The sequence below is a fragment of the Cavia porcellus genome, unplaced genomic scaffold, assembly GCF_034190915.1.
Source record: "Cavia porcellus strain 051 isolate PalLab524CR breed Dunkin Hartley unplaced genomic scaffold, mCavPor4.1 scaffold_2, whole genome shotgun sequence".
Lineage (NCBI taxonomy): Eukaryota > Metazoa > Chordata > Mammalia > Rodentia > Caviidae > Cavia > Cavia porcellus.
In genome coordinates, this window is record NW_026947485.1 from 97,691,009 (window position 1) to 97,717,930 (window position 26,922).

The window sequence follows — 26,922 nt, forward strand, 5'->3', positions numbered from 1 at the left end:
ATAGCTGTTGTAAACAGGAAAAAAAAAATGTTTCAAAGATATTTTTATCAACTGGATTTTTATATTTTGTGTCATCACATATTTCATTCATAGTCTTTATAAAACTTCACCAAATCTCCAATTTTGTTGTTGGTGACTTTTTTTTTTTTTTTGAGACAGGCTTTTATTATGTATCCCAGGCTGGCTTTGAACTCTCCATCCACTTGCCTGAGCCCCTAAAATGCTGGGACTACAGCAATACATGCCTCCATGACTAGCAAATTTCACCAAATCTTAATAAATATTAAGATACTCATTAAAAACAGGTCACCAGCCAGGCATGGTAGTGTACCCCTATAATCCCAGCACTTAGAAGGCTCAGTCAGGAGGATTGCTACAAGTTTGAGGGCAGCGTAGGCTACAAAGTAAGTTCAAGGCCAGCCTGAACGGCATAGTGAACTCCTATCTCAAAAAGACACACACACACAAAAGATCATTAGGCATGGTGAAGTACACCTACAATCCCAGCACTTGGGAGACTAAGGCAATCAGATCACCACAAGTTTGAGGTCAAACTTGTATATATATGTAGTACACAACTCTACATGACTGTAATTCAAGAGGCTGAGGCAGAAGGATCACAAGTTCTAGGCCTACTAAGGCAACTTAGCAACACTCTGTTTCCAAACTAAAAATTTAAAAAGGACTAAGAGGTAGCTCAATGGTAGAATTTCTAGTATTGCAATAATAATAACAACAACAAACACTTTAAAAAATAAGAAAAATTTCTCAAACAACAGGCATTTGAAATAGCATGATGTATGATATACTTTAATGCTGGAAAATGGAACCACTGTTTAGGTACATGGGCACATACCCATATTTGTTTTCAGAAGTTTTACATGTATTTAAAATGAATATTTTCAAAATACAGTGCAGTGCTGTCAATTTTCCAGGACTAATTTTTTTTTTTAGTCCCTGAACCTAAGGCTACTGAATTTATATAGCATTTCTGTATGTAAGGTACTAGAATCTTTTTTTGAGGAGAGGGGGTACTGGGAATTGTACCAAAAGCCTTTGCACCAAGCTCCATCTCAGCCAGATTTTATGCTTCTTATTTTTCATTTAATTTTATTTTGGGGGTTTTTGAAAAATAGGCTCTCAATATACTGCCCAGGCTGGTCTTGAACTCATGGTAATCCTCCTGCTTCTGTCTCCTGAGTGCTGGAACTATAGGTACGTGACACCATGCCCACCTTTTTTTTTTTTCAGACAAGGTTTCAATGTGTAGTAAGATTGGCCTTGAGTTTACTATATAGCCCAGGCCAGCCTTGAACTGGAAACAATCCTCCCTGCTCAGCCTCTTGAATGAAGGGAATACAGGCACACACCACCACATCTGGCTTGCCCACCTATACTTTTCATTTTGACACAGTTTCTCACTAAGTGGCTAAATTGACCAGGCTGAGCTCAAACTTGCCTCCAGCTTCAGCCTCCCAGAATGCTGGGATTAATGGTAGATGCCAATATACTCAACCAAAATCTCACCCAGAAGTGCATTCTATTGATGGTTAACAAATGACTTTAGCCAGGTGTAGTAGTGCACACTGGTAATCTCAGCACTCATTGTTGAGGCAGGAAGATTGCCACAAGTTCAAAACCACCCTGAGTTATATAGTTTTGTGGCTATGTCTAAATGACACCCCCCCCCCAAAGCCTCATACAGTCAGTCATAGGTGGGGCTTTTTCAGAAGTAGCTGAATCTAGAAAGAGTGACTGATTCATAGTGCAATGCTAGGATTAAAGGTGCTAGAATTAAGTGTGGGTGATTACTAAATCAGTCCACTGATTGGTTTGGCACCACCCTAATCCTGGTATTTTAGATGCAGTGTAACAGACAGAAAGAGGCTTGTCTCTTGCTTGCTTTGCTACGTTCTGCCCACCATGAACTGTTTCTCCTCTTCAATGCCTGTCTGCCATGTGACACCCTGCCTTGGAGCCAGTAGATTATGGACTGAAAACCTCTATAAACTGTGAGCTAAATAAATCTTTTCCCAATTTAGCTTTGGGTCTTAAGTATTTTTTTCTCAGCAACAAGAGAAAAGAAAGATATACAGTGAGATCAAGGTCAGCCTGAACTGCATAGTAAGAACCTAGTCCTCCAAAATTAAATTTAATGATTTTACTCTCCACACTTATGTGTTGAGGATATTAATATTTTAACTTTTTTTCATAATGAATCTACTTTACTTTTGTAATAAAATAGGTTATTGTTGTTTTAATTCAGTCTTTGTAATAAAGTTGTCTGTTGAACATTAAACTAGAACACTATAATATCTGACAACTGATTCAAGTTGAGCCTCCCTGAACAAATTACAACACAAAATGTTTATGCTGTATGAATAGGGCGATCAAGGAAAAAAATGTAAGATTTCAACAGTTTTACGAATATTTACACTTAAAATAAGGAAAGAAGCAACCTTGAATGAATAGTAAGGTCAAGAAAATGTGGCAGTCACTGTGCGTAGCTAGAAACAAGGCTTTGACAGTGATGCATGGCAGGGTACTGTTACTGTCCTGCATCTAACTCCAAACACCATTTTCTAAGAGACTCCTACCTAAAAACCATGTCATCAATTGTATGTAATTATTTCTTTAACATTTCCTCATAACATTTTACTTATTTTAACTCTGTATTTAGTTCTAAAATTGAACATAAAGAGTTTACTCAACAGATCTCAGACACAGACACGTTTTTAAGCACACTATACCAGGCTGAAGTCTGTTCCTCATTATCAAAGACAGACAAATATGTTTTTGTCTGCTGGTTCCAGGAGTAAAAGAGAACACCTTCATTTAAAAACTAGGAAAGGAACTTGCCCTACACAGTACAGCTCTGCGTATTTATTAAAACTGTCAAGTTTCGGAAGAAGGAAAGACTATTGATATTGGGTTTCAGCAGTGCTAAAGGAAACAAATTTAATGTGGAAGATAATAAAATTAATGGCATAAAATAAGACAATAAATCACATATAACTCTTATTTTCCAGAGGCAATGGTAATGAAGCCACAAGCTCACATTTCTAGCTTCAAACACTTCAAGTTTTACATCATATAATCTGTCAAACCCACTAAATGCACACAAAGTGGCATATCTAGTATTCCCCCTGCCTAGTCCCTTAATACCAGAAAGAAAACCTAAAATGCAGCCTGCACAGTGTAATTGTAAGTAACAGTGCACAGTAAACTGTGCTCCTGAGGTAAATTGTCCTTCAGTTTTTAACAATTAAGGTTAAAATTTAATCAAATTAAAAATTTAACCAAATATTTAGTGCTGTATCATTTACTACTTCATCCTAAAAATTTCTATTGCCCACCAAAATACATACATACATATTAATATGAAAAGAATTAAAGGAAAAAGTAACCAAATACCTAAATATTTTCAAAACATTTCCCCAGAAAGGTATGTGCACTGTATAATACACTGGCAGACAAAAATATTCCCTAAAACATGCCAGGCACAGTCAACCAGAGAACTCAAAATGTTCTGCATACAGATTATCAATTTTTTTTGTTTGTTTGTTTTGTTTTTTTGTCTTTTTCCTTTTTACCGGTACCAGAGATCGAACTCATGACTGCCTGCTTGCAAGGCAGGCGCTTATCCCGCTGAGCTAAATCCCCAGCCCCAGATTATCAATTTTCAATGATCACGAGATTCTAATTAGCACATATATCACTATATGATCCTACTACGATGGTACTGAAATAGTGAAAAAGGAAACCATTTCCACAAGAATTAGAAAATATTAGGAAACTTAGGTAGAACATCTAACATTCCCTAATTTTATTTCTATGCAATGTTAAAAATAACTGTCTTGGGGGCTGGGTGATTTAGCTCAGCGGCGTAAGCACCTGCCTTGCAAGCAGGCAGTCGTGAGTTCAATCCCCGGTACCAATAAAAATGAAAAACAGACCAAAAAAAAAAAAAATGACTGTCTTATATATGCTAAAAATTAAAAGATAAATCTTAAATAACTAGCCACTAGAGCAAGACATAAAAGTATCTATAAAATAGAAAAATCTCAAAGCAAGGCATGATGGTGCATGTCTATAATCCCAGCACTTAGGAGGCTGAGGTAGGAGGATCACTGCAAGTTCAAGAACAGCTACAAAGTGCTACAAAGTGAACTCAAAGCCAGCCTGAACTGCATAGTAAGACCCTGTTTCAAAAAGACTAGACTAAATGTATGTACTACTGTTATCCCTTAATTTACGTGCTTTGAAATTTTGTTATAGTTTTTTTCTTCTTTTTTCTATTTATCTTTGAAAAAAATGGATTTGAAAAATAAAAATTAAGAGACTAGACTAAAATAAAAAAAATAAAATAGATAATCTCAGTGAGGCATGGTGAAACACACCTATAAACCCAGTACTCTAGGCGGCTAATGTAGAAGGCAAGATTGAGCCCAGCCTGAGCCATTTATCAACTTAATGAGATGTTGTCTCAAAATAAAAATTAAAAAAAAAAAAACTAGAGGAGCTGAGGATTTAGCTCAGCAGCATAAGCTCCTGCCTTGTAAGCAGGCAGTCGTGAGTTCAATTCCTGACACTGATTAAAAAAAAAAAAAAACTAGAGATACAGCTCAGTACAAAGGTCCTGAGTTCAATCCCCAATACTGGGAAAAAGAAAAAACAAAATCTCATCATATAACACTTAAAAATACTATTTCTATTTTCATTATTACAGATTTGCCAGGGAAATCAGTACACTGAAGTCAAAAACATAATACATGTGGTTTTTTTATTCTCTAAATAATACACTATACAGCTTAAATAAAAGATTGCACTGCTTAAATAAAGAATTTGATTTTTATAGGCTCATAAATTTTAGTACTTAACTGCCAGGATTTCTGGGAAAATTTTAAAAAGAGTTCTGGACCTCAACCAATGTTATTTCTCTGTGCTTTGTATATACAGTTAAAAGTTATTACCATGGTCATTAACAGAGAAGAAAAGCAGGCAATTCTCACAAATAGGAAAGTAAAACACTATAACACCAAGGGAGAAAAAACCTATTTAAGTACAAGAAACCTGAGGTAAGTGCACAATGAAACACCATGTAGCCATTTACCTTCACTGAATTCATTTAGCAACTCTTCCTTGGTCCAATTACATGAGGTTATTAGAAAAAAGCCTTTTACTTTCAACACCATGGAGAGAGACTTCACATATTGCTTCCTCTTCTCAATTGCATTGTCAGGATTAAGACTTATGGCATCAAAAGTCCCTTTGTCAATACAAATATGAAATCCAGACAGCTCTGTAGAAAGATTCAAAAAGTCTTCCACCTATATTAAAAATCAATGTCTGTGTGAGAACAACATAATCTTCATAGAATTTTAGTAACAACCTATAAAAGGTCATGGATAAAAGGGCTCATTAATTATGATGGCATTTTACATATGATAAACATATTTGCTACATTACAGCTAACTTTATGGGCTTCATCCCAAGATCATTAAAACCAAGATCAATTAAGAGAGGCTGACAGTGTTTGCTGAACATGTTAAATCTCTACAATTTGGAAACAAGTCAAAGTCAAATAATACAAGCATATCATGAAGTTCACAAGCCTTCTTTATGAAAATGTTTGTCAAAAGTAAAATATTTACAGTAGGCCTGGTGGTGCATGCCTGTAATCCTAGCATTCTGGGAAGTTAAGGTAAGGGGATTGCAGATTCAAGCCCAGCCTGGGCAATTTAGCAAGTTTCTGTCTCAGAATAAAATAAAAGGGCTGGGCTGGAGATTTAGCTCAGTGATATAAGCACCTGCCTGGCAAGCACAAGGTCATGAGTTTGATCCCTGGTACTAAAAAAGAACTAAAAGGGCTGGGGATATAGCTCAGTGCAAAGGTTCAATATTCCAGCACCATTAAAAAATAAAAAAACAGTAAAGTATTTGACATATTTATTAAAATGACAAAATATATTTGGAACTCAGGAAATGAGATTTTTAGCTTATATTTCTAGTTGTGTAACTTAAAGTAAACATGGTAAATCAGAAGTTCTTTTGCTTTAACTTAGCAGCTTGCAAAGCTTGCAATGAATATATGAATGATAGGAAACTTAAAAATTAAAAGGCTACTTAAACTATAATTACTTAACTTGTTAAATATCCTGCACTTTAAATTTTTAAAGTCATACATCAGCATCCTGTTCTCAATAACCTGATAGAATTAAGCATCTGAAAGTGATCTGTGTCAATTTTTAAAAATATTTCCCAAAATATGTCAATGAATTTTTTCTGAAAAGCTACTTTGAAAAACATAATTAGTGCATAATTACTCATACAAATTTAATAAAGTAACTATAAGCAAAATTGTTTCTAAAACTCCTGGAGGCCAGGAATGGTGGTGCACACCTATAATCCTAGCACTGGGGAGGCAAGAGAATCACCACCCAAAACCAGTCTGAAGTACATAGTGAGATCCCCACCTTAAAAAATAATCCTAAACTCCTATAGACTTACAAAAGGTGAACACTGCAAAAGCACACCTGCATTCCATCTCCAGTATTGAAAAAAGTAGATATAATGTATTTGCATTAGAAGATGGGATTTTTCCCCTTCCCTCATATCCAATGTACTCACTACACACGAGCAAAGTAATGACTACCACTCTGAAAAACTTTGGAGAAGCTTTCTCATCTTAAATATTTGTATGAAAGTACACCTGTATTCAGAAAACACTTTGAAGTATTTTCCGGATTTAGCACATAACAGTGAATAAAGCAGAAAATTTCTTTATTATTACTATTCCTGGTATTTTGTATAGGAAGACAAATAAACTGTTATAGTTTGAGTGTGTTCTTCAGAATTCATGTATTGGAAACTTAATCCCCAAAGTCCTATGTTAATGGTACTTGCTTTTTGTTGCTGTTTATATTTTTGTTCTGTTTTATTCTGTTAATAGTATATGGAAGTGGCTTGTGGGAGGCACAGGGTCACGCAGGTGCTCTCTCCACGGACTCATGGGCTACTGAGGGTGTGGCTCCACTGTAGAAGCACGCTCTCTCGGGCACGCTTGCTCTGTCTCACCTTGTGTTGTCCTCCACCACATTATGATGCAGGAAGACATTCACCACATACTGATGCCACAGGCTTAGACTTCGCAGCCTCTAAAATACTGAACTAAATAAACCCCTATATTTTCTAAACTACCCACCCTGTGGTATTCAGTTTCAACAACAGAAGGCAGAATATGACATACCCTAAACAAAGAAAATAAAAACAGAGTAATAACACAGTGAGTAACTGGCAAGAAAATATTTTTGAAAAGTGTCCTTAAAAATCCTCTCGAAAAAGGTGATTATCTGAGCAGATCTGAATGATAGTATTGAGCCAAACATGCTGGTGCAAGAATAGTCTAGGCAAAAAAAAAGAATAGTCTAGGCACAGGGAAACGGGTATAAACACTGAAAAACAACATGCTTCAGGAGCATAAAACCAGTATGACTGTGGAGTACTCCATAAAGGTGAAAAGAAGGAATGAGAGACTTAGTAAAGCTGAGTGTGGGGTTCAGATTCCATTTTGAATGTAAAGAGAATTAGAGGACTGTGAGCAAGGAAGTGTCATGAAGTGACATGAACTACTAGGCATTATAGCCACACACTGTAATTCAGCATTTTGGAAAGCTAAGGCAAAAGAATTACAAGTTTGACACCAGCCTGGGCAACTTAGCAATTGAGTAAAACCCCATCTCAAAATTAAAGGATTTTTGCTGGGCATGATGGTATATACCTGTAATCTCAGCACATGGAGGCTGAGGCAGGAGGATGGCTGTGAGTTCAAGGCCAGCCTGGGCTACATAGTGAGTTTAAAATCAGCCTGAACTACATAGGGAGACCCTGTCATAAACAAACAAAAAAACAAACAAATAAATAAATAAAACAAAACAGAACTTTTTGATCTGGTTAATACATAGTTAGTTAGATATAACTTGTAGGTTTTTGCAAACATTGAGGAGGACAGAGTATAAACACACATGTATATAAGAAGAGGGGCTGGGGATTTAGCGCAGTGGCATAAGTGTCTGCCTTTAAAAAAAAAAGAGTAATTTCCCTAAACTGACTAAATTTTTTTCTCTAAAATTTTAAGACTAGAAATATTTATTGAAAGAAAGAAAGCTTCTGTCTGAGAGAGACAGAAGGAGTCCCCAGTGAGTTGTCACTAACTAACTTTTTAATACAATTACTTTCAAATGTTTCAATTTGTATTATTTTATAATCCCAGCACTTGGAAGGCTGAGGCAGGAGTCTGAGGCCATCCTGCGCTACATAGTGAGTTGAAGGCCAGCCTAAACTACATAGCAAAACTATCTCAAAATAAGATAAATGAATTTGCATTATTTACAATTTATCATTAATTTATAAGTCCTAGGATGTCACCAGATTAATATATTTTAGAAATATTTAAGCTTTATAACTTCTATTACAAATAAACATTAAATTATTATAAATTATTCTATTATAAATAAAAATATTACAGTAATTTAAATAGTTACCTTCAATTTAATGTTAGATAACCCTTCTTTCTCTACAATACTTCCAGAAAGCTGAATGGCAGAAGGAGAATAATCAATTCCAGTAATATCAGAGAAGCCAAATTTTGCCTAGAGACAGAAACAATTTTATACTTTAGTTTTAGTATGTTTTCCCTATAAATTATAATATTCCTTTTGTACTGAGTTGTTTTAATTTTAAATTATAGATGACACATAATATCCCACATCTATAATGTTTAAATTTTATTATAGAATCTAAATAGAAATCAAAAGATTAAGCTTATGTATGACTATTCACTTATTTTTATAATATTCCATTTCTTTTTCAAAAAGAAACCATTTTTTTCAAAGATAATGAAAACATATCAATAAAATTCTCAGGTCAAAAAATACTAACTTCTGATACTGATATGCTCCAGTTTACATATAAATTTTACTTAAGTTTTATGACTTAAATGTACATGTAGTAAGTTACTGATTTTAAATTTTTTCCTTCAGTGTAACTACAAATTATTCAATTCTCAGCCAGTCAATGTATGTGTTTATTAACCATCCTATATTTGTATTCATTTTTTAAATATTCCACACATTCCATTAACTCTTTACAAAATGATCTGCAAAGCAGGCTCAGCAGATATTAATACCCCACAGAGTTCAAGAAAGCTCACTAGACTTGACAGGTATGCAGTTTACTAACCTTAAACCCTTGCAGGATATATGGGGCCAAGTGGTAGAAGCATGGTGGCTTCTATTTTTCACCCATCCCCTAACTATGCTGAACAATTCTAGACTGAGGCTAAAAGAATTTGAAAGGAAATAGGAAAAACAAAAGAAGTTGCAAAGTGCAGTGTGCCCTAAATTCCCTCAGTGCTCTTTACTACTTACTAAACAGTTAACTTCCTTCAAAACTTAGCCAACTCCTCCATCGTGCACTGAGACTAAGCCAGCCTGTCAATCCTAATCTGAACTCAAAGCTCACCACACCCAGTATGTTCCACAGAGCATTTGCTGCTCCTTTTAATTAGTTTTATTTTATTCCTGTGGGCTAAGGGCTCCTTTTTTGATGCTGACCCCTTTATCCTGTTAGTTGTCTTCCTCTTTACTTTTGGAAATTTTCATTATTTTTTAAAATTTCCTTCAGTTCCTTCTCTAACAGACCTAGAAGAGTCTACCAATTCTAACCAGTTCAAACTTTTTCCATGCCCATTTATTCTTGCAATACAACTTATAAAAATCACATGTAGATATCTTTGGTTCCTAGAACAATTACTTGGGGCCTCAAACTTGGGGCCTTTCTCCATTTCTCACATTAAATTTCCAGCATTCAGAGAAAAGTAAGCAGACATGCAAGAAAAAAACAAATGATCAAAAAACTTTTAGTAGAAACTGACATTAGAAACAGACCCCCAAAGGAGAGCCAAATACAAGAATTATCAGAAACAGATTTTAAAGCAAGTAAAATAAATGACAATAGGGGCCAGGGATATAGCTCAGTGGCACAGGGCCTACCTGGCAAGTGCAAGGTCCTGAGTGCAATTCCCAGTACAAACAAAAACAAAAACAAAAACATTACATGACAATGACAAGCTGAAGTATTTTGGCAGAGAACTGAGAACTGTATTTTCTTGAGACAAAGTGTCACTATGTAGTTCAGGCTGGTCTTGAACTCACTATGTACAGCACGTTAGCCTCAAACATGCAGCAATCCTCCTGCCGCAGCTTTTCAAGTGCTAGGACTACAGGCATGAGCCACTATGCCAAGCTGAGAACTTTAATAATGAATCAAACAAACAACAGAACTAAAAAAATGCAATAATTAAGAGATACAAAAATGAAATTGACAGTGTAGAGATTCCTCAAAAAATCTAGGACTAGAGTTCCATTCAACACAGCTATCACCCTTCTTGGTATCTTCTTGAAAGAATTAAAAACATCATACTACCCATGCATACCCATTTTTAGAGGAGTACACCCATTTTTACATGCACATCCATTTTTATAGCAGCACAGTTTGTAATAGTCAAATCCTGGAAAGAGCTCAAATGCCCATCAACTAATCAATGGATAAAGCAACTAATGAATGGATGTAGCTCTGTGGCACAGTACCTGGCTGGCAAGTGCAAGGTCGTGAGTTCAATTCCCAGTGCCCCATAAGAAAGAAACAAAGCAAGCAAGCAAGCAAATGTTCAAATAAGAAGGAGAATATAGAAGAGGGGAAGGGGAAAGTAAAGAGAAAAGCAAAAAAAAAAAAAAATTAGAAAAGAAGGAAAAAATGGAAATAGCTTTTGTAAATGGAGAGGGAAGGAGGGATTGAAGGGAGGGTAAGGGAGTGAGAAAAAAAGAATCACGTTATATCATGTACAGGTACAAACTCATCATGATGAATGTGATCATTATATATAACTAAAATGTTGGTACATAAAATCCGATTGGAAACTGTCAAAAAGAAAAAAAGAAAAAGAAATGGGATTGATAGCACATTAGACATAGTTAAAAAATTTTAAAGGGCCGGGAATTTAGCTCAGTGGTGTAAGCGACTGTGTGGCAAGCACGAGATCATGAGTTCGATCCCTGATACCAAAAAAAAAAAAAAAACAAAAAAACACTAAGAAATAGTAAACAACACTCAGAAAATATTCCTATTAAATACAGAATGACAAAAGGATGGAAACTAAAATCAAGAACAGACCTCCCCTCCCTGGTAACTGGCTGCAATGTGGCAGATTGCGGCCCTTCCAGGGGGAGAACCACCAGCAACTCCTGAGATCCACGCCATGCTGGAAGTTAGGACACTGGGAAGCCAAGGCAAGCATCTCCACCCACCACCCACCACCCACCACCCACCCCCACCCCCCGACCCTGGGAAACCAAGCAAGCAGCTCTCCTCCCTGGTAAGCAGCAGCGGTGTGGCAGACTGCAGCCCTTCCAGGGGGAGAACCACCAGTGTCTCCTGAGATCCGCACCATGTTGGAACTGAGGACACTGGGAAGCCAAGGCAAGCATCTCCCCCCACCCCCGCCCCCCGACCCTGGGAAACCAAGCAAGCAGCTCCCCTCCCTGATAAGTGGCTGCAGTGTGACAGACTCCGGCCCCTCCAGGGAAAGAATCACCAGTGTCTTCTGAGATCCACACCATGTTGGAACTTAGGAAGCTGGGAAACCAAGCAACCAGCCTGCCTCCCTGCTAAGCAATAGTGAACCTATTTGTGTACCGCCTAGAGTGAAACATCCCACTTCCCCTACCTGCTTTCTCCTGTCCCCCGGTTAGCAAATGGGAACCAGAAATCTGAGCATCTCCTGGGAGGTTGACCATAGCAAATAAGGGTGATTTCCTTCTACCATCTCTTTGAAGACAAATATTATTATCACTGTTTTGCTCCATTCTGATTAATGGTACTGCTCTATCCAATATTCTTTTTTGATGAGTTCTATGTTCTTTCATTTTAATTTGATATATGTAATTGAAAGAACAACTATTATAAAGAAATATACTGTGATACCTATTACTGTTATCCAGGTAACCTGCTGTGAAGTTCTGTACCAATTTCACTGTATAATCTTAGTTGGCTTTATTCTGTTTTGTTCTGTTGTATTTTACTACTTTCAAAATAAAAAAAAATTTTTTTATCGGTACCAGGTATCAAACTCACGACTGCCTGCTTGCAAGACAGGTGCTTATGCTGTTGAGCTAAATCCCCAGCCCCTCAAAATAAAATTTTTTTTTAAAATAAACAATAAATAAAATCAAGAACACCCTGAAAGATCTAGTATGACACTGGATATAAAACCATGCCACACAACAGGTAGGGGTGTGTGTGTGTATATATGTGATCTGAGGACAGGAAATGAGAATGGGGCATAAGAGAAAATATCATACGGCTGAAAATTTTCCAATACTGACAAAGGATCCCAATCTACATATGCAAGAAGCATTACAAACTTAATTAGGATAAAAATAAGGAAAACCACATCTAGATATAGTATAGGTGATGAAAAATAAAAAAATCTCAAAAGTACCCAGGAATAGGGGGCTGGGGATTTAGCTCAGCGGCGTAAGCGCCTGCCTTGCAAGCAGGCAGTCATGAGTTCGATCCCCGGTACCAATAAAAAAGAAAAAACAAAAAATAAAAAAATAAAAAGTACCCAGGGAATGGGGATGAGGTTTACAAGGGGACAGATTACCTTAAACAGCCAACAGGCCTCACAACTGACAATTCATAATTAAAAATGAAAGCCAGACGACAATGTAACAAAAATACTAATTTAAAATTCCATAATAAAAATATCCATTTAAAAGGCAAGAAAGGGCCAGGGATTTAGTTCAGTGGCATAAGTGCCTGCCTGGCAAGCACAAGGTTATGAGCTTGATCCCAGTACAAAAAAAAAAGAAGAAAAAATTGGCTGGGTGTGGTGGCTCATGCCTGTGATTTCAGCACTTGGGAGGCCGAGGCAGAAGGATTGCTGTGAGTTGGAGGCCAGCCTGGGCAACAAAGTAAGTTCAACACTAGCTTGAACTGCATAGTGAAACTATGTCTGGGGGGGGGGGGGAATGCCTGAACTCTGGCAGGGTGAGGGAAAAAAGATTACAACTTCAAGCCCAACCTGGGCAACTTAGCAGCTTGGTAAGACCCTGTCTCAAAATAAAAAGGTTAGGTGCATAGTTCAGTATGGAGGCCCTGAGTTCAATCTGTAGTCTCTCTCAATCACACACATACACCGAGTTGGTAATCAGCAAGGCACAGTGTGGTAAATGCCTGTAAAGCTCAGCTCCTCCAGAGACTGAGTTATGGGGATGTAAGTTAAAAGCCAGCCTGGGCAATTTAGCAAGACCCTTTCATTAAAGAAAATTTTAAAAAGGCTGAGGATAGAGCTCAGTGTTGAAGTGCTTGCTACCATATGCAAGGCTCTAAATATACAGCAGTACTTAAAGTTACTTGCCCCCCAAAAAAGAATTTAAAATCTCTGGGGAAAACCAGGCATTTGGTGCACACCTGTAACATCACTACTCAGAAGGTTGAGGCAGGAGGATCACCAGGAGTTTGAGGCCAGCCTGGACTACATAGTGAGTTCAAGGTCAGTTGAATTACATAGGAATCTCAGCAATTTGGGAGGCTGAAAGGAGAACATCACAGGTTCAAACCCAAGCTGGGCAATTTAGCAAGATCCTCTCTCAAAATGAAAAATAAAAAAGGACAAATGTACAAAAGCCCCAAATTCAACTCCCAGTGCTACCATTAATTAATTAATTCTCAGAAACAGGAGTCTGCAAACTTTCTACAAAGAAACAGGCAATAAACATTTTGGCTTTGCCAACCCTATAGTGTTATAACTACTCAGTTTTACCACTGCAGCATTTACACAGTCATAGTCATTATGTAAGTGTGGCTGTATTTCAACAATATTTATAAAAATGAGAGAAGCTCCGACTGGGACTGCTACCTTGTAGTTTGTGGAACTTCAGTCTAGATCTAACTTCCAGACTTCAGACAAAACAGGGACCAGAAAACATTATTAAATGATACCACAGAGATGCAGTTAGAAAATCCACACTATGGAAATACATTTAGGACAAATAAACTATCTTCCACAACAATACATTATACAGTTAAATAAAAATAGCTGGGTGTAGTGGCTCACGCCTATAATCCCAGCACTAGGGAGGCTGAGGCAGAAAGATTGCTGTGGGTTCCAGGCCAGCCTGGGCTTCAAAGTGAGTTCAAGGCCAGCCTGAATTGCATAGTGAAGCCTTGTTTCAAAAAGACAAAAAAAAAAAAGGTTAAATAAAAGATTCAGAGAGAGTGCCATGGATTTAGCTCAGTGGCATAAATGCTTGCCTAGCAAGCGCAAGGTTGTAAGTTCAATCCCCAGTATAAAAAAAAAAAAAAAGATTCAGAGAGAATTCACAAAGCCTTAATAGACATATAAACTAATCACAGTATGCAGAATCAACAGAACAAATAAATCAGACCACCTGTGAATACTGCATTCTCTCTCTGATGTGATAAACTGAAATTGTAAAGAACCAAAATATACAATAGACATTGGGAAATATGAAGAAACTGTTCAAAACGAAAAGGGAACTAGGGAGAAGAGAAGGAAAGAAAAAATCAGAAAAGAAGGATAAAATGAAAACAGAGCTTTGTGAATAGGAAAAGGGAGGAGGCTTGAGAGGAGGAGATGGGAATAGGAAAAAAAGAAGAATCAAGATATATCATGTACAAATACAAATTCCATATAATAAATGTGATCATTATGTATACTTAAATTGTATCAATAAACTTAAATATAATTAGAACAAAGATGAGAGCTGAGAAAGACATGAACTTTATTATAAATGATCAAAGCTGATCAAAAGAGAAGTGAGTTTAGAAAATAAACAAGCTCATAAACCTGTGAAACAAAAAATACTGACAATAATGGTTTTTCCTGTTTTGTTGAGATTTTTTGGTAGTAGGAATCAAACATCGGGCCTCATGCCTGGTAGAAACGCACTGAGCTACACTGTCAACTAATTCAGAAACAAATATGAGAAGAATCAGAAGCAAAAATATACCAAATTTGTATGATGACATAAGCTTACATATTTAAAAAGTTCAGTGAACAACAAATAGGATAAACATAAAAGAAATCCAAGCACTAGCACATCACAAGTAAACTGCTAACAAAAAATAAAATATTAAAAACAAAATAATAAAAAAAAAAACAAAATAATAAAGGCACCCAGAAAAATGACACACTATTTATAGCAAAACAATAATTCAAATGACAGCAGAAACAATGGCCATCATTAAGAAATGACATATTACTAAGGTGCTGAAAGAAGACTTAGCTCAGAATTTTATATTCAGCAAGAATAGCCATCAGAAATGAAGCTGAAATAAAGATGCTCTCAAATGAAGGCAAACTGTTTCCAGTAAATCTCCCTAAAAAAAATTCCCAAAGGAAGTTCTTTAGACAGAGGTGAAAAAATAAAAAACAACTTGAAAGACATAGAATAAAGGAAGAGCAACAAAATAAATTATCTCTATATAATTATTCTTTTTTCACTGGGCTCTTTAAAATCTGATATTTAGGGGCTGGGGATTTAGCTCAGTGACATAAGCGCCTGCCTTGCAAGCCGGCAGTCATGAGTTCGATCCCTGGTACCGATAAAAATGAAAAAGACCAAAAAAAAAAAAAAAAAAAAAAAAAAAAAATCTGATACTTGAAAGTAAAAATTATAACGTCTGATGGGATTTTCAATCTACATAAAGGTTATATTTATGGTAGTTATACTGTAACAAGGGTTCAATGAGGGGTGACTCTGTTGAAGAGTGCTTGCCCAGCATGTGAAAAACCTATCCAACACAAAAACTGATGCACAGGGCCAGGGCATCTACACGACAAGCACAAGATTCTCAATTCAATTCCTGGTACCAAAAAAAAAAATTTTTTTTTTGCACAAATTTTCATAACAGTATTTTTATAGTAGCCAAAAAATGTAAACAACCTAAATATCTAACAATGAAAAACAGCCTAAATAACCAACAGTCAATGAACTAAAAAACAAAAGAGGTATATCATCCAAACAATGGAATATTGGGGCTGGGGATTTAGCTCAGTGGCATAAGCGCCTGCCTTGTAAGCAGGCAGTCGTGAGTTCGATCCCTGGTACCGATAAAAAGGAAAAAGACAAAAAAAAAAAAAAAAAACAATGGAATATTACAATATTTGGCCATAACAGAATGAAGTCTTATTAATGAATTGTAAAAACATGATGCAAAGCCAGACAAAAGACTATATATGAAACGTCCAGAATTGGACAAATCCAGGGAGGCAGAAAGTAGATTAATGGTTGCCTGCTGCCTCACCCTCCCACGTGCTTGGATTATATAGTCATATGTCAGCATGCCTAGCTTAGAGGACAAAATTTTTTAAATAAAGATGCTGGTGATGGGTGTAAGACTTTGTGAATAAACAAAAGTATTGAATTATATACAGTAAAGGGTGAATTTTATAGTATATGAATTATATCTCGATTTAAGAAAAGTTAAAAAGTTTATTATTACCATTAAAACTTAAATCAAAGACTATAAAGATGGAACATTATACAATAAAAAGGGTTAACTCATCAGTACCCACACACAAACACAAACACATACACACACATCCTAAACGTATATACTACTCACAAAGCTTCAAAATAAACAGACAAACTCCATAATCAGACTTGGACACTTGTCATCTCAGTATTAATGGAACTAAAGAAACCAACAAAGATACAGAACTAAACACACCAAACAACTAGCTCTGTTTTACGTTTATAGGACATTTCACTTTATATTATCAAGATATATACTTTTTCCAAGTACATAGGACACATTCACCAAAATATATCATGGATCATAAAACAAACCTTCACAAACTTAAAAAGAATTAAAATCATAGAAAGCATGTTTTCTCCTCCTAAGTGAATTACACTAGATAGCTGCAGAAAGACAATAGAAGCACTGCAGATGTAGCTCAGCTTCAGAGCATGGTCAAGGATGAGTAAGTCCCTGAGTTCAAATCCCAGTACCAAAAGAGACAGACAGAGAGAGAGACAGACAGACAGAGAGAGAGAGAGAGAGAGAGAGAGAGAACGAATAAACAAAAAAATCCCCACACTGGAAACTGAACATTAGAATTCTCAATAATTTATAGAGAAAAGTAGAAAAATTAGAGAATACTTCTATTGGATAAAATAAAAAATATATGACAGCAAAGTTTGTGGAATGCAGTAGGTTTACAAATAAATTAACTGCACTTATGGTATTCAACAGCTATTAAAAATAGGTCTCAATGGACTAGGGGTTTAGCTCAGCGGCATAAGCACCTGCCTTGCAAGCAGGCGGTCATGAGTTCGATCCCCGGTACCGAGAAAAATGAAAAAGACAAAAAAAAAAAAAAAAAATAGGTCTCAAATCAGTAATTTGTGCTTTATCTTAGGTTTTTAAAAGGAGCAAGATAAATTAAAATCAAGAAGAATGAGAATAAAAGATTAATCCAATGAAATTAAAAACTAAACAGTAAAAGCCAACAAAAGTAAGATGGTTCTTAGAAAAGACTTAAAAGGGCCAGGGATTTAGCTCAGTGGCTCAAGTGCTTGCCTGTTCCAAGCGCAAGATCGTGAGTTCCATCCCCAGTACCAAAAATAATAATAATAATGATAACCAAATTCTATGCAGAACTCTATGTATATAAATTCAAAATGGACCAAGTCCTTAAAAATCACAAAGTATGGGCCAGGGATTTAGCTCAGTGGCACAGTGCCTGCCTGGCAAGCATGAGGTCGCAAGTTAGATCCCCAGTACCAAAAAAAAGTCACAAAGTATACAAACTCGTTCAAATAAAATCAAGAGCCTGAATAACACTATAACTATTAAAAACTTGAATTCACATTTTAAAACTTCAGATTAAATATCTCCAGGCTGGTGACTCATGCCTATAATCCCAGCACTCCAGAGCCTGAGGCAGAATTGTTGTGAGTTTGAGACCAGCCTAGGCTACAAAGTGAATTTAAGGCCAGCTTGATCTGCACAGGGAGATCCTGTCTCAAAAGGGGAAAAGTAAAATAAAATATTTCTAGGCTGAGGACTGTAGAAGGCCCTCAGTGTATATATAGCATTTGCCTGGCATGCACAATACCCTGGGGTCAAAGGGAAAGTAGGAGGAGAGGCGGGAGAAGGAAGAGGACTACTAGAAAGAGGAGAGTAGTAGTCATAGTAGTAGTGGCAGAAGTGGTAGAAGTAGTATAGCAGTATTAGCAGTGGAGGGAGAAGGAGGAAGAGGAAAAGAGGGAAGAAGAGGAGGAAGAAGGTATAAAAGCACCTGAATGTATGTTCAACCCCATTACCTACTAGGGAAATATATTAAAACTATGATCTTATGATCTTATGCTAGTATATACACATTAGAATGGCTAACACAGAATACAGCAAAACACAACTGCACATGAAGGCAAGCAGGTAGGCCAATGGGAATGTATATATATATTAAGTATACGTAAACACACAAAAATGATAAACTGCTTCCCACCACACATATGGATGACTACAGGGAGTTTTACAGTAGTCTCAATTCACCAGATTTAAAAACTGAGGCTTACCTCGTGGGAAGCTTAAAATACTGTAGATGGTATCCCAAGAAGAAGTACCAGAATGGACTAGCTACTCTCATGGCAGCCAATGCTGAAAATTATTCTGCTGAGCTCCAAAATGTTGCCACTGTCATGAAAAACCAAGATTCACTGATCTGAGATTTGCAGGCCAGAGTTGATGAGTTGCACCTTGACCACAGCAGTCTTCACAAATTCTCTATAAGCAGTCATCTATCATAGAGCTATTAAAGTTACAATGAATAGACACCAGGAACTCAGAAGAGGAAGGGAGCCAGCACTTCATTGATGGTCTGGCTAATGGAGTAGATTCATTAGAGTAGAGTAGATACTCTAACCTTCCTACTATTCACAAGTAAGTCATACAATCCTGGGGATTCAGAGAAGTTGAAAGCAGAACATGATAAAATACACTCATGCCACACATCAGTTATCAACAGCGCTATATCACTTTCTTTTTTTGAGACAGGGTCTCACTATATAATTCGGGCTAGCCTTGAACTCACTTTGTAGCTCAGGCTGGTCTTGAACTTGCAATGATCTTCCTGCCTCAGCCTCCTGAGTGCTGGCATTACAGGTATGAGCCACCATGCCCAGCTCAGTGCTATAACACCTTTGACTGACGAAATTGTAGAGGCTTGCCAAACACAAAAAAAAATACGTTGCGCAGTCCACCCATATACAATGGAAATGCTGTATTTGTGGGACATCCAGCAGCTATCTACATTTGTTGGGGGGCTCCCAACGGAGAACTCCAACACTTCCTAGCTGGAGACTGCAAAAAAGCAGGGAGATCCAAGAGTACAACAAAAATATTGAGTACAGAGTAGAGCAGAACGATCTATGAGAGAAAAGACAAAGATTGGTGCCCAGGTCAGAGGGTGATCCAGGAGCCAGAAGAGAGAGTCCGGAGATGGCATGAGGCCCTGCCCACTGCCCTATGCTGGCCCTGGGCAGCTCAAATTACAAGGATGGGACTGAGAAAAACAGATGCCTGCAGGCAGAGCAACAGCGAATGGTTCCTGGGCCAATGGCTTCTTCAGACTATATACTAGGCAAGGAAACCCTGTGCAGGGAAAACACGGAGACATTCCATGTTACCCCCAAAATCAATTAAAGAAATCAGATGCACAGAAGCTTGGAGAAAGTCACGCCCAGAGCGCTGAATGTAACCAGCGTACAGATTCAAAGGAAGTAACAGCTTTCACAACTTAAAGCAGGCATTCGACTCGTCCACAGGGAGAAACTGCCTGGTGTTCACAGACTGCCACCGGTATACAGAAAGCTATATGAATATTCTGGGTTCATGCTATGGCAACTGTATGCAGGGACAGAGTCCAGTCAAATTAAATCAAATAGGTTGAAGCGGTAAACAATATCTTTTTCTTTTTTTTTTTTTTTTTTTATCGGTACGGGGACCGAACTCAGGCGCTTATGCCGCTGAGCTAAATCCCCAGCCTCCAATAAACAATATCTTTTGATAAAGAAAGCCAACAACACATCACTGGAAAACAGAACCTAACTAAAGGTATCTTCAAACCAACAACAAACTTTCTTCATGCTACCATTGGATTGTGATTCTAAGCACATGCTCATGTGCGCGCATGCACAGACATACGCACACACATGAACACACACACACACACACACACACACACACACACACACACACACCCATGAAGATCCAAGGCAACACAAAGCCTCCAAAGTTTCCCAACTCTCCTAAAGCCTTTCCAAGGAGCACCAGTGGAGAGGAAATCAAACACTAAATAGCTAAGCTACACAAATGATTCTAGACAATGCAAAGAAAGTCAGAGAACTCAAAGATGACATAAACCAAAAGACAAAGGGACTATCAAACAAACTGCGCAATGTGATTATGGGAGGAACTAATGAAAAACTGAACTGACCAACATGCTTCAAAACATGAATGACAAATTTACCAATGAAAGAGACTCAAAAGGTACCAAACAGAAATCTTGGAGATAAAAGATTCTATTGAATTCATAAACAGCAGAAATGACCGATGTGAAAACGGATTTGGAAATCAAGTACACAGAGTCACATGATGATATGGTCAGATTCTAAAAATAAAAGACAGCAAGAAAAATTCACTGAGCAGCTATGGTACTAGATGACACTAAGAATAACCTAATGCTAACTGGAGCTAGAGGGAACTCCATACATGGAATAAAAAATTCTGTTTACAAAACTCATAACAGAAAACTTCCCAAGGGTGGGAAAAGAACTCAAAATATAGTTAAGTGAGGTTTACTGAATGAGAAATAATTACAATGAAAAAAAGAGCTCACGACAACAAATGATAGTCAAAATCCCAACTTTTGTGTATTTATCATGCAGTTAGTTTGTTTATAAATTTCTGTTGTTTCTATAAAAAAATCAAAGCTGAACTACACCTTCAACAAATGGACTTAGATATCTATAAAGTATTGTTCTTTATTGCAAAAGAATACACATTCTTCTCAGCAGCACACGGAACTTTCTCTAAGATAGACCACATAATAGTCCATAAAACCTGCTTACATAAACAGAAAAGAATCAAAATCATCCTATGTATACTATCAGATCATAGCACACTGAAAGTAAAAATCAATCACAAGAGAAACAACAGAAATTTTATAAATACCTAGACAATAAGCAACTGGGTTATTTTTGGTTTTTTGAGGTTTGTTTTAGTTTTTTTGGTACCAGGAATTGAACTCACAACCTCACACTTGCCAGGAGGTACTTAAACCACTGAACTAAATTCTCGGGCCCTGGACAATAAATAACATATTCCTAAACACTCAAAGGGTCATAGAAAAAAAGTCAAGGAGGGGCTGGAGATTTAGCTCAGCGGCATTAAGCGCCTGCCTTGTAAGCAGGCAGTTGTGAGTTTGATCCCCTGTACCAGTAAAAACGAAAAAGACAAAAAAAAAAAAAAAAAAAAAAAAAAATCAAGGAAAAAATTAAGCAGTTCAAGCTGGGAATTTAGCTCAGTGGCTCAAATGCTTGTCTGCTAAGTGCAAGGTCCTGAGTTTGATTCCCAATTCCTAGAATCAAACAATAATGCCAATACAACATGCTGAAACCTAACAGAAATAACAAAAGCAATCCTAACTGGGAAGTTTATTGCTGTGAATGCTTACATTAGAAAAACAAACAAGTTCAAATAAATAACCTGATGCTACACCTCAAGATACCAGAGAAACAAGAATCCAAACCCAAACCTAGTAAAAGGAAGCAAATCATAAAAATCACAGCACAAATTAATAAAATTAGGGTTGGGGATAAAGCTCAGCAGCACAGCACCTGCCTGGCAGACGTGAGGTCATGAGTTCAATTCCTCATACCAATAAATTAGAATGATGATGATGATAAAATTGAAACTAAAAAAAAATCAATGAATCAAAATATGGTTCTTTGAAACCATAAACAAAATAGACAAATCTTTAGCCAAACTTTGTATCAAAAGGATAGACCCATACTCAATAAAAAAAAAAGGTAAAATCACAACAGATAATACCAAAATCCAGATCATTGGCAACTACTATGAAGAACTGTACTCTAATACATTGGAGAATTTTGAAGAAATGGACAAATTCCCAAACACATATGAATTACCAAAACTGAGCCAGAAGACATAAAGACTCTGAATAATCCAGTAACAGTCAATGAAATTGAGGTATTAATTTAAAAACCTGGCCAGGGATATATAGTTCAGCAGCCCAGGCACCTGCCTGGCAAGCACAAGGTCCTTAGTTCAATTCTCCATACCAAGAAAAGGAAAAAAAAACCTACCAACTAAGAAAATCCCTGGACCTGATGGGTTCACTGTTGAATTCTACAAGACCTTCAGGGAGGATAGAAGGCCAATACTCCTCAAACTCTTTAATGAAATTCAAAAGGAAGATGTATTTCCAAACTCATTCCTAGAAGCTAACACCACTCTAATTCCAAAACCAGACAACAAATCAACTAAAAAGAAAACTGTCATTCTCTTTAATAAAATATAAATGGAAAAGTCCTCAGCAAGTTACTAGCAAAACAGAATGTAACAAATCATCAAAAAGAACATACATCATGATTAAGCAGGCTTAATCCCAGGGATGCAAGTATACAGTTAACATATACAAATCAGAAAATATAATACACCACATAAACAGAAACAAAAAATCACATCCCAACAGATTAAAAAAAATTGGACAAAATCCAACATCTATTTATGATTTTTTAAAAAAAAACCCTGAGAAAATAGGTATAAATGGACTGTATCTCAATCTGAGAAAGCCATTTATAGCAAACCAACAGCCAACATCTTATTAAACAGGGAAAACCTGAAAGCTTTCCCTCTAAAATCAGGAACAAGACAAGGATGTCTATTATCACCACTCTTGTCCAATATAGTAAGTGAAATATTAGCCAAATAAATCAGACAAGAAAAAGAATAGGGATGTGCCTAGGAAAGGAGGAAGTTAGATTATCAGTATTTCCAGGTGAAATTATTCTTTATGCAGAAAATCTAAAAATTTTCAATACATTCCTAAAATTAATGACCAAATTCAGCAACGTAAAAGAATACAAAATCAACACACAAAAATCAACATTTCAGTACACTGAAAATAAACCCATAGAGAAAGAAATTAGGAAAACAATACCATTTAAAACAGCATTAATCAGCGTAAGCGCCTCTTGGCAAACACAAGGTCATGAGTTCAATCCCTGGCACCAAAAATAAATAAATAAATAAATAAATACTTACGAATTAACCTAATCAAGGAAGTAAAAACTACAATACTGTAAAAAAAGACATTGAAGAGAACATCACAAAATTGGAAGATATTCCATTCTAGAAAAGATAAATATATTTTCACTACAGAAATTAAACATACGTTCATATGAAAATCTGTACATGTGTTTATAACAATTTTATTTATAATTGTCAAAAACTACAAGCCAATGTCTTTCCGTAAGTACAGTGATAAACAAATTGTGATATAACTACACAATAGAATGCTTTTAAAAATATTGACTAATGATATATGCAAAAATATGGATGAATCACCAAAAAAGGTTGTTTCAAAAAAGATACTCCCTAGCCAGGAGTGGTGGTGCATGCTTGTAATCCTAGCACTGAGAAGTCCAAGGCAGAAAGATTGCTGGGCCAACCTGGGCTACATAGTGAGTCCAAGGCCAGCCTGAACTATATAGCAAGACCCTGTATTAAAAAATTAAACAGATATTTCCCATTTTGTTTTATGAGGCCACCATAATCTTTACAGAGATACTTTACATAAACACTGCAAGAAAGAAAAATTGCTCGGCAATTTTTCTAATCTATAAAAATCCTAAACAGGCTGGGGATTTAGCTCAGCAGCATAAGTGCCTGCCTTGTAAGGGCGTGGTCATGAGTTTAATCCCAGGTACCGACATTAAAAAAAAAAAAAAAGAAATCCTAAACAAATTACTACCATATCAAATCCAAAACATACAAAAATAATATGTCACAACCAAACTTGGTTCTTCCAAGAATGGAAGCTTATTTTAACATTTAACAATAAATCACTAAAATTATCTTAAAATGTCAGTAAAAAAACTTGAGGGATGGGTGTTTAACTCAGTGGTCCAGCCCAGGTTTCACATGTTCAAAACTCTAGCTTTAAGCCCCACTAAAAAATAAAAATAAAGGGGCTGGGGATTTAGGTCAGCGGCATAAGCACCTGCCTTGCAGGCAGGCAGTCATGAGTTCGATCCCCGGTACCAATAAAAAGGAAAAAGACAAAAAATAAATAAATAAGAAAAATAAAATAAATTGAGGATCCTCCAACCTAAAATAAAAATCAATATATGAGTGCAATTTAAAAAAAATCAACCTGATCATCTCAGTAGCTATCAGACAAAGCAACTGATCAATTTCAGTACCCATTCATGATTAAATTCGTAACAAATTTCCTCAATAAAAAATATCTGTGAAAACCTAGACTAACATTACTGATGAAATATCAGAAGCTATCTCACAGAGTCAATGTTACAATACTATCAAAGTCCCTTCACAATTTATTTGCAATTTCAACATTATACTAGAAAGTATACAGCACTTTTTTAAATTAGCACATGTTAGCAGTACATAATGATTACATTTATCAACCTGTATCCCTTTCCCCTTCTTTTTGCTCCAACTCTTGGTCCTCTTCCCATTTTTAAAAGCTCTATTTTTATCACCATTTTTTCCTTTAATTCTTTTTTTAATTTTCAAGAGAATAAAACAAAAAACAGAACAAAGCAGAACAGAACAATGCAAGCAACACAAGACTTCAAAACAAGACAACATGAAATCAACAGTGGCTACCATAACTCAATTCTTTTTTTTAAATAAGCAAGATATTGATTAGGAACAAAACTATTATGTATATGTGACATTATCGTAAATGTACACAATCCAAAAGAATCTATATGTAAATAAGAATACATGATCAATATAAAAACTTGTTAATATTTTTATGTACTAGCAATAAGCTATTAGAAAATAAAATTTTAAAAAAGTATGATAACAATTGCATCCAAGAAAAAAAAAAATGAAATACCTAGGGATGAATCTAATAAAAGATTTGTAGGCTCTCTACAGAGAAAACCATAAAATATCTCTAAGAGAGAATAATGACTCTAGTAGATAAGTGAAGAAATATATCATATATTCAGATTCATATATTAAATACTATAAAGATGTACATCATTCCTTTTTTTTTGTATCAGAAATCAAACTTACGACCTCGCACTTGCCAGGCAGGCACTATACTGCTGAGCTACATCTCCAGCATTCTTTTTAAATTGATCCACTGATACATCATACCCCAAACAAAATGCCATTCCTTCCACAGCCAATGAAGTAGTAAATTCATTCTAAAATTTAAATATATATTCAAAGAGCTAATTGCCAATAGCCAACATAAGAATAGGAAAGAGGCCGGGCATGGTGGCTCATGCCTGTAATCCCAGCACTTGGGAGGCTGAGGTAGGAGGATTGTTTCGAGTTTGAGACCAGCCTGGGCTACAAAGTGAGCTCAAGGCCAGCCTCAACTGCATAGCGAGACCCTGTCTCAAAAAAGACAAAAAGAATAGGAAAGAGATCAAAGTTGGAGAACTTGTAACACTGGAGGGATTAGAAAAACATGGCCTCAGGATAAAGATAGACTTCGAAAGGAACACAGGAAGAATCCATAAATAGCCCCAAACATATACTATTACTTATGACAGACATACTGCAGGGTAGTGGTAGAAGGGCAAGATGCTTCAATAAATAATGCAAGGTTATCTGGATATTCATAGAGCAGGAAATAAACTTCATGCTACATACAACAGTTAATGGGAAACAACATATGAAGAAAATAATGAAGGTTCCTGAAGCAATGTAAGAAAATACTTTTATGATTCTTGGTAAGCAAAGATTTCTTAAATGTTCTTAAATGGTATTCAAAAGCATTATTTAAAAAAAAAAAAAAAAAAGCACTGAGGATACAGTTCAATGTTAAAGTACTTGCCTAGGGCTGGGGATTTAGCTCAGTGGTATAAGCTCCTGCCTTGCAAGCAGGCAGTCCTGAGTTCGATCCCTGGTACCAATAAAAACAAAAAAGACAAAAAAAAAATAATAAAGTACTTGCCTGCAATGCACAAAGCTCTGGGGTCAATCTGCAGTATGCAAAGATGTACAAAAATATATACATACATACATACATACATACATACAATTATATAAAAAGCTTTAGTAAAATCAAAGAGTGTCTGTTCATCAAAAGATTGCATTAAGAAGTAAAAGGGCAAAACACATATTGAAAACATTTGCAATGCCAAAGTTCCATAAGGCAAACTGAGGTGGCAAACAAGCACATGAAAATGTGCTTATTAGTCATTAGGGAAATGTAAATTAAAACACCGATGAGAAACCACTGCACCTGTACCAAAAACAGCTAGCTTACAATGACAGACGTCAAAACAATGGTTTACCTTTCAAAGGAGACAAGGGAAGGACAAAAGAAGGGCACCATAGAAGCAGTGCAGGCAATATTTTATCTCTTTATCAGGCTAGTGAGAAACACAAAGGTATTTATTTTGCAAGAGCGCTACACTTGAAGTGGGCAATGGTGGTACACAACTGCAGTCCCAGCACTCAGGCAAGAGGCTGAAGCAGGAGGATCGCCGTGAGTTCAAGACTAGACTGAACTACATAGCAAGATCCTGTCTCAAAAAC

General features: G+C 36.3%; 1 protein-coding gene across 4 annotated transcripts in view; it reads right to left on the reverse strand.

Annotated features, from left to right (window-relative positions):
* Eef1akmt2 (EEF1A lysine methyltransferase 2) overlaps window positions 1–26,922 on the reverse strand; it is a 98,548-nt gene that overhangs the window by 64,128 nt on the left and 7,498 nt on the right. For 3 of the 4 annotated variants that reach the window (XR_010046269.1, XM_003479618.5, XM_013143373.3), the window contains 2 exons: window positions 8,544–8,651; window positions 5,114–5,330 (listed from right to left, as the gene is read on the reverse strand). Coding sequence is in view for 3 of the 4 variants with exons in the window: in XM_003479618.5 (XP_003479666.1) it covers window positions 5,114–5,330; window positions 8,544–8,651 (325 nt within the window). In the remaining variant the exon portion in view is untranslated. The remainder of the gene's footprint in view (window positions 1–5,113; window positions 5,331–8,543; window positions 8,652–26,922) is intronic. The other variant, XM_023561574.2, reaches the window with a different exon arrangement.